Source organism: Bactrocera neohumeralis, unplaced genomic scaffold (genome assembly GCF_024586455.1).
Source record: "Bactrocera neohumeralis isolate Rockhampton unplaced genomic scaffold, APGP_CSIRO_Bneo_wtdbg2-racon-allhic-juicebox.fasta_v2 ctg1027, whole genome shotgun sequence".
NCBI lineage: Eukaryota > Metazoa > Arthropoda > Insecta > Diptera > Tephritidae > Bactrocera > Bactrocera neohumeralis.
In genome coordinates, this window is record NW_026089632.1 from 1 (window position 1) to 9710 (window position 9710).

At 36.5% G+C, this 9710-nt stretch overlaps 1 protein-coding gene across 1 annotated transcript; it reads right to left on the bottom strand.

Moving 5' to 3' along the window:
- Nucleotides 1-8081: 8081 nt before the first annotated feature.
- On the bottom strand, nucleotides 8082-9438 carry LOC126766410 (putative ankyrin repeat protein RF_0987). Its single transcript, XM_050484203.1, has 3 exons — nucleotides 9049-9438; nucleotides 8812-8992; nucleotides 8082-8755 (listed from the first exon to the last, which is right to left on the bottom strand). The coding sequence occupies exons 1-3, from the start codon at nucleotides 9148-9150 to the stop codon at nucleotides 8094-8096; spliced, it is 945 nt and encodes a 314-aa protein (XP_050340160.1). The 5' UTR covers nucleotides 9151-9438; the 3' UTR covers nucleotides 8082-8093.
- Between the last annotated feature and the right edge of the window lie 272 nt (nucleotides 9439-9710).

A 9710-nucleotide genomic window follows, 5' to 3' on the forward strand; every position in this document is an offset into this window, starting at 1 on the left:
AGAAGGTTTCATGACAGGAGCATACTCTTGTAGCATACTTAGATTATGGAGGGAACACTTCTCCAGCCTGCTGAATGGCAGTGAACTAACAATACCAGAAGAAGGAGAACCCGATTCCCCAATCGATGACGATGGAACAGACGCTCCAGTACCCGACCATGAAGAAGTTCGAATAGCAATTGCCCGCCTGAAGAACAACAAAGCGGCAGGGGCCGACAGATTGCCGGCCGAGCTATTCAAACACGGCGGCGAAGAACTGATAAGGAGCATGCATCAGCTTCTTTGTAAAATATGGTCGGACGAAAGCATGCAAAACGATTGGAATTTAAGTGTGCTATGCCCAATCCATAAAAAAGGAGACCCCACAAGCTGCGAAAACTACCGTGGAATTAGTCTCCTCAACATCGCATATAAGGTTCTATCGAGCGTATTGTGTGAAAGATTAAAGCCCACCGTCAACAAACTGATTGGACCTTATCAGTGTGGCTTTAGTTCTGGCAAATCAACAACTTATCAGATATTCACCATGCGCCAAACCTTGGAAAATACCCATGAAAAGAGAATCGACACACACCTCCTCTTCGTCGATTTCAAAGCTGCTTTCGACAGAACGAAAAGGAGCTGCCTTTATGCTACGATGTCTGAATTTGGTATCCCCGCAAAACTAACACGGCTGTGTAAACTGACGTTAAGCAACACGAAAAGCTCCGTCAGGATCGGGAAGGACCTCTCCGAGCCGTTCGATACCAAACGATATTTCAGAGAAGGCGACTCCCTACCGTGCGACTTCTTCAACCTGCTTCTGGAGAAAATAGTTCGAGCTGCAGAACTAAATAGAGAAGGTACCATCTTCTATAAGAGTGTGCAGCTGCTGGCGTATGCCGATGATATTGATATCATCGGCCTCAACACCCGCGCCGTTAGTTCTGCTTTCTCCAGGCTGGACAAGGAAGCACAGAAAATGGATCTGACAGTGAACGAGGGCAAGACAAAATATCTGCTGTCATCAAACACGTCACTGTTGACAGTCATAACTTTGAAGTTGTAGATAATTTCGTCTTTTTAGGAACCAGTATTAACACCACCAACAATGTCAGCGTGGAAATCCAACGCAGTATTGCTCTTGCCAACTGGTGCTACTTCGGACTGAGTAGGCAATTGAAAAGTAAAGTACTCTCTCGACGAACAAAAACCAAACTTTATAACTCACTCATAATTCCCGTCCTGCTATATGGTGCAGAGGCTTGGACGAGCAACCGATGAGTCGACGTTACGAGTTTTCGAGAGAAAGGTTTTGCGAAAGATTTATGGTCCTTTGTGCATTGGCCACGGCGAATATCGCATTCGATGGAACAATGAGCTGTACGAGATATACGACGACATTGACATAGTTCAACGAATTAAAAGACAGCGGCTACGCTGGCTAGATCATGTTGTCTGGATGGACGAAAATACTCCAGCTCTGAAAGTATACGACGCAGTACCCGCCGGGGGAAGCAGAGGAAGAGGAAGACCTCCACTCCGTTGGAAGGACCAAGTGGAGAAGGACCTGGCTTCGCTTGGAATATCCAATTGGCGCCACGTAGCGAAAAGAAGAAACGACTGGCGCGCTGTTGTTAACTCGGTTATAATCGCGTAAGCGGTGTCTACGCCAATTAGGAAGAAGAAGAAGTACTTGTGTCAAAATATAATGTTCTATATATAATTCAATCTTAATGTAATAAAACTTTCATGTTTATCTTTTTATAAGCATTCTGCCAGGGGCAAAGTTGTGTTTTAACTTTACTTGCATATTATATTTTATTATTATTTTTAATTACGTCTTACTGGAAGTTCAAATGGAACAGTGACAGTTCTTGTTACACATTTGGATCATATATATAAAATAGTAATGATTAATGCTATTATCAAAACTAATGTTAGCGACACGTGACCACTTACGTGATGAAAATGTATACCTTTTCATTGTATATTTTCTGTTTTGAGGAGTTTTATTTGTTGTATAAGGTGTACGATAAATTTGGTATTGCTTATTAATGTTGAATCAAATGGTTTTATTTGTAGTTCTGGAATATCTTCAATATCTTTAACCCAAGAAAAGGATAACAATTCTTTATTAATTTCGGATTGTACGTGATGAGATGCTGTTAAACTTAGTCTTTCATTTCGGGCTGTACATCCTTCTCTTATTGTCATAATGCCTTGATTAGGGATTTCCATAAGCATTTGTTGATTGTTATCACATCCTAGATATATCTTTGTTTTGCTAAATAATTTTTAAAGCCAACGATTTTGAGAAAGTAATTTAATTCAAAGTTTTTCATTTGTAGAAGGTTTGAAACCACATGCTTCATTTTCTAACTGTTTTAAAGCTGTTACTTCACATGAATCGGGGATTTCCAAGCTAAATTTCCAGGATATTGGTAATGATTCTCCGAGTTAGTAGAATATTTATCTAGGTCTACTTGGTTTATGAGTGAATATTGATTCAAACCAAACTTGTATATTAAATATTCTGCTTTTGTTTTTGGAATAATCATATTCCCTTTGTATCGGGTGATTTTTTAAGAGCTTGATAACTTTTTTTTTTAAAAAAAACGCATAAAATTTGCAAAATATCATCGGTTCTTTATTTGAAACGTTAGATTGGTTCATGACATTTACTTTTTGAAGATAATTTCATTTAAATGTTGACCGCGGCTGCGTCTTAGGTGGTCCATTCGGAAAGTCCAATTTTGGGCAACTTTTTCGAGCATTTCGGCCGGAATAGCCCGAATTTCTTCGGAAATGTTGTCTTCCAAAGCTGGAATAGTTGCTGGCTTATTTCTGTAGACTTTAGACTTGACGTAGCCCCACAAAAACTAGTCTAAAGGCGTTAAATCGCATGATCTTGGTGGCCAACTTACGGGTCCATTTCTTGAGATGAATTGTTCTCCGAAGTCACATGTGCAACAAAAAGTTTGTTAGCATCGAACGATAGCGATCGCCATTCACCGTAACGTTGCGTCCAACAGCATCTTTGAAAAAATACGGTCCAATGATTCCACCAGCGTACAAACCACACCAAACAGTGCATTTTTCGGGATGCATGGGCAGTTCTTGAACGGCTTCTGGTTGCTCTTCACCCCAAATGCGGCAATTTTGCTTATTTACGTAGCCATTCAACCAGAAATGAGCCTCATCGCTGAACAAAATTTGTCGATAAAAAAGCGGATTTTCTGCCAACTTTTCTAGGGCCCATTCACTGAAAATTCGACGTTGTGGCAGATCGTTCGGCTTCAGTTCTTGCACGAGCTGTATTATATACGGTTTTACACCAAGATCTTTGCGTAAAATCTTCCATGTGGTCGAATAACACAAACCCAATTGCTGCGAACGGCGACGAATCGACATTTCACGGTCTTCAGCCACACTCTCAGAAACAGACGCAATATTCTCTTCTGTACGCACTGTACGCATTCGTGTGGTTGGTTTAATGTCCAATAAAGTAAACTGAGTGCGAAACTTGGTCACAATCGCATTAATTGTTTGCTCACTTGGTCGATTATGTAGACCATAAATCGGACGTAAAGCGCGAAACACATTTCGAACCGAACACTGATTTTGGTAATAAAATTCAATGATTTGCAAGCGTTGCTCGTTAGTAAGTCTATTCATGATGAAATGTCAAAGCATACTGAGCATCTTTCTCTTTGACACCATGTCTGAAATCCCACGTGATCTGTCAAATACTAATGCATGAAAATCCTAACCTCAAAAAAATCACCCGATATTTTATTGGAAGTGGATTTAATTTATATACGGTTGACGGTTCATACTATATTAAGGGAATTTCTATGTTTATGACTAGCCGTGAATCAACAATTAAACCTTTAGCAGTGATCGATTTAGAAATATCTTTTAATTCATTACCCGATTGTCTTCCAGGTAGTAGATATTACATAATTTGTGTGGTAGCTTGCTTCTAATAAATTCAATTTCTTTATTAAGTTGTGACTATTAAAATAGTTTTGGATTTATGCGGCCATGATTTATGTCAATTAGGAGATTAATTATCGAAGCTTGGATTTCTTCACATTCGTCCATAACTATTCCTATTGAAATGAATAATATTTGGAAAATCAAAGTCATTCGCTCAGAATTTTAATCTTTTATTAGTTCACTATAAAATGTATTAAGTTGTTTATCAATTTTCTTAAAATTATTGTCAATTTCATCTGTTGTCTTTTTGAATATATTATATATAGTATATGGTAGAATCAACTACTGATGTCTGCATTTTAAATAATTTTGCTATATCTTTTTGGTAGTTGAAAATATTTCTAATATTTGATTCCATATTTTCTCGGTCATCAGTAAAAATATATGGTAAATTGAATCAACGAATTCGAATGGAGCTCGCCGTTTTCTATTTTGTTCTTTCATAAACATTTCATTATTTGTTTACAGATTATTATATTTGTCCTTTAAAGTTGCAGTAACCATTACACAGGCATCTTCGTAATAAGTCAATATTTTGCATTGATGTTCAAGTTTGTTAATAAATTCTTGTACATTATGCATCCGATCATAATAAGTACCATATTCGTAATCTATATAAATCTATATCTATCTAAGTATCTAAGTATATAAATAAAAATGAATTGTTGTTCGTTAGTCTGATTAAAACTCGAGAACGGCTGGGCCGATTGAGCTGACTTTGGTTTTAAAATGTTTGGCGTAGTCCAGGGTAGGTCTAAACGGTGAGAAAATAAGGAAAAATTACGAGTAAGATAGAGTAAAACGACAATTCCATTTTCCCATATGAAAGTTGACCACTTACTTGCTGTCAAACATTTGACGGTATTTGTACTCTCAGTTCCACTCGAATTGAAGAACGCATTAAAACAAGACTGTTGAATCGACAACATAATATCAACTTTGCTCATAACATCGTGTATTTATATTTCAATTTCAAATTTCAAAATATATAAATATAATTAATGTGTTGACACGTTTGATGGAATTTCAAAATATATAAATATAATTAATGTGTTGACACGTTTGATGGTGCCAACCTTACAGTGTTACCAACTCTCAAAAATACTTTTATTATAATAACGGGGCATCTCTGCCTGTGCAGACTCCACATTGCTAATTGCTTACTAGATATAGAATACTACATAGTTTGCCATATATGGTAAGCTAGAAGCTGTCTCTTCAGCAGTTTAACAGCGCAGTTTTCATTTATATGAAAATTTCGAAGAGGCGACGTATTCCATTTCCACATATGCCGACGGCATTTTAATTTCGGTAATATGAAAATTAGAAGAGCGAGTTAAGACGGTTGTGTTATATTATAAAAATAAAGTACATTTTCAAAATAACATTTAATATTTAGTTTAATATTGTTAATTTATAGAAATATTATGGAAATTGGGTTGTGAAGTGTTAAACTTAATAAACTTATACAAGCATAAATCAAAATATCATTTCTCATTTTAAATTTATGATTTTAATTTCAAAATATAAATATAATTAATGTGTTGACATGTTTGATGGTGCCAACCTTACAGTGTTACCAACTCTCAAAAATACTTTTATTATAATAACGGGGCATCTCTGCCTGTGCAGACTCCACATTGCTCATTGCTTACTAGATATAGAATACTACATAGTTTGCAATATATCGTAAGCTAGAACCTGTCTCTTCAGCAGTTTAACAGCGCAGTTTTCATTTACATATATGAAAATTTCGAAGAGGCAACATATTCCGTTTCCACATATGCCGACGGCATTTTAATTTTGGTAATATGAAAATTAGAAGAGCGAGTTAAGACGGTTGTGTTATATTATAAAAATAAAGTACATTTTCGAAATAACATTTAATATTTAGTTTAATATTGTTAATTTATAGAAATATTATGGAAATTGTGTTGGGAAGTCTTAAACTTAATAAACTTATACAAGCATAAATCAAAATATCATTTCTCATTTTAAATTTATTATTTTAATTGGTATATATAAAAGTTATGCCACAATTATTATATAGTAGTCCAAAAATATAAATTCTTATTTTTCCCAGAAATACATTTGTAAAAAAAAGGATCTTTATCCTTTGTTATTATCTTATTTTTTCCAAAAATACATTTGTAAACAAAAGGATATTTATCATTTTTTTATGTTCCACACAAAAGATTTAAGGAGTTTAAGAACTCAAAATGTGCCCTACATCAGCTACCTACCCGACGGCATTTCGCAAATGATAAAATAAATTTTTCAAGAGCTCAAAGCATACGCTACATCATCTCGAACATACCTACCCTACGCTTTTGCGCAAATGATTATATCATGATAGCAAATGCCCACATACACATTTGGCAATGGCAATAACGGTTAGTATTCTATCAATTCTATCCTGTCAAGATGCTCTGTAATATGTGTATCCGAACGTTCCATTGTTTTGTCATCTCTTGTAAAAAGCACGTGTATCCGAACGTTACATTGTTTTGTCCATAAATTTAGAGACTTTTTGCTGCGCTCCTACTTTAACATCCTTGGTTTTGTCATCTCATGTAAAAAGCACGTGTATCCGAAGGTTACATTGTTTTGTCCATAAATTTAGAGACTTTTTGCTGCGCTCCTACTTTAACATCCTTGGTTTTGCCATCTCATGTTAAAAAAAAGAAACATTCTTCTCGCTGCTTACGATGCCGAGGAAAAGAAAACGACTTGACATAGGTCGTCGAAGTCGTGTAAATGTGCAATGAGCTACTTTACGCTCCAACCGCACTAATGACCAGCGAGATGCTGATAATGATAACAGTCGTACAAGTATGGGAGAATTACGTTCAAGAGTAAATAACTATCAAGTGGATAGGGGGAGAATGGAACGAGTTCATGCACATCGATCACAACAGCAGCGAGCACGGGATAACGAATTTAATCGATTCCGCAGGCGCAATGCTCCTATAAACCTCGAACGAGGAGCATTTTCCTACGATTCGGAATTTGATTATAGTGCCGACAAATCTGTGACGATTGGAGAAATGTCAATCATTTGTCAACATTGTAAAGCATTAAAGTACAGTAGTGAACCTGCAGGATTATGTTGTGCTGGTGGCAATGTACAATTGCCTCAATTGGTTCCACCACCTGAACCGTTACACTCATTAGTTAATGGGATGGAAAGTGAGTCTAAACACTTCTTGGCTAACATCCAAAAATATAATAATTGCTTCCAAATGACATCGTTTGCCTACTTTCAAGGTAGTATACCATAATTGTTTTAGGGAAATTCATGCCGGCGTGGAGTTGAGCATGAAGTCCCAAAGTCACCAGTATGGCGAAATGAAATCTTGAATAAATTCGACGAAAACCGGTTCCGCCAAATGCTTCGAGTAAGCAAGGAACAATTTAACAATATATTTCACCTAATTAAGAACGATCAGGAATTCAATAAAGCACATTCCTCGAAACAGATTCCTGTGGATTTGCAGTTAGCAATTGTACTTTATCGTCTGGGCTCATGCGGAGAGGGTGCTGCATTGAAAAAAATTTCAACATTATTTGGTGTAGGAGATGGTGGAACTCTATCCATTATATAGTAGTATCTATAGTATACCGCAGCAGCTCACTTTTCTTGCAAAAAGACACTTTTTTTTCGTCACAGCAGTGGTTAGCTGGTGACTCAGCCTATCCTTTGTTTGAAACTATGATAACTCCATTCCGAAGTAATGCTCGAGTGCTAGACATAAATTCTCGAATTAATTTCAATTTGCGTCACAGTAAATTTCGAGTTCGAGTCGAGCATTGCTTCGGCCTATTGAAGGAGCGGTTTTGCAGTCTTAAGGAGTTCAGAGCACGCCTTATAAATAAAGAAAGCCACAATCTATGTTGTGATTGGTTTGTAGTGTGTTGTATATTTCACAACATACTACGAGAGGATGACAGCACAAACTACGAATATACAAATCTCGATGAGGACACCACGTACACTGATGACAACGGTGAGGAAAGCGAAGATGTACAACCAAACAGAAAAGGGGAAACTAAAAGGCTAGCCATACATTCATTAATGTTTGAATAAAAAAGTAAAAAAATTAAATTTTGTATTACTTCATGTATTTCATTTTTATTTCGTACATAGCTATTCGTTCGTCTTTTTCTATTTCTAGCCTTTTCATTTTTTCATCTTGCTCCAATTTCATTTTCTGAAGTTTTAGCTCTTCTTTTTTCAACTCAATTACAGCTTTTGATAGTTCTAGCTGCTTCTCCAACTTTTCTTTTTCAAATTGAAGCTTTTCTTTTTCAAACTCCATTCTGTTTTGCTGGTAAACCATCAAACAAGCCGCTGATGTTTTGGGAGCCTGCATTTTCATATTTTTAGCCATGGTTTTAACTGATTGTGGAAAATCAGCCCCAAGTGGGAGTGGTTGCTGCGAAACTGTTGGCGGTGGAACTGCTGGCGGCGAGGCTATTGGCGGTGATATTGCTGGTGGAGAGATTATTTGTGGTGATATTGCTGGTGGGTAGATTATTTGCGGTGGAAATGCTGATGGCGAGGCTATTGACGGTGAAATTGCTGGTGGAAAGACTATTGGCGGTGAATGTACTGGTGGGGAAATTGTTGACAGTGAAATTGTTGACGACTGTGGCACGATAAGCAGCAAGTCATTGCCCGTGTCGACAGCGCAGAAATTATTTTGCGCATGCGATTTAGCTCCGAAAATTTTGTTTAGCCGATTGTAATGGGGGCACATTTTCTCAATTTTGTCTGTAAAAGATTTAATCATTTAAGTTTCCAAAGCACTTTCAATTCTTATTATTTACCTTCAAAACTGCCAACGCCCACATCCATTTCATCAATTCCAGCGCCAGTTGAGGTGCGATAATCATTCGCTTTATTGAATGTACTTTTTAGGTGGCGTACCTTCCACCACAGCAAGTCCCACGTGGCTTCGATCCCCTTAACCTGAATGCATTTTTTGTAAAAAAATTGTGCTGTTGGAGCCTAATAAAAGTAAATAAATAAGCATTTATACAGTTCAAAATTCTTAAAATGTTTACCTCAATTTCATCTGCTTCCTCCAAAAAATCCAAAAGCTTGTTGATTTCTTCCTTCGTCCATTTTTTGTTCGGTCGCTCCCTTTTCACTTTTTTATCGCTCATTTTGCTGTAAATAGTTTTATTAAGTTTTAAATTGTTAATTCTTTCAAATTACTTTTCTTACCAAAAATTTTTCCTGACGTGCCAAAAATCGAAACAAATATGTATGCAAAAGAAATCAGCTGTTTGAAATGCTATACTAATTTGCACATATACAATAGGGGTTGAGTGTAGCATTTGCATAACAGTGTTGCATTTGCAAAACACATGCAATTTGTTTTTGTTTAAGAACATGGTGTAAAAATATTTTGCACTTGCACCGAAATTTGCATTTGCAAGACCATTTGCACCGGATTATGATTACCCCTAATAATTGCTTCCAAATGACATCGTTTGGTGCAACGCATGTAGTACAAGACGGGGTCATGCCTACTTTCAAGGTAGTATACCATAATTGTTTTAGTGAAATTCTAATTCCTATTTGTATCACAATTAATTTAACCAGTTCTTAAACAATTACAGATACAAGGACAAATTCATCACCTACTGGGGGCAATGCTGCCAGTGCCAGATGCAGATCATAAATTTTTGCAAATTTATTTTATGGGCAATCAAGATGTGGA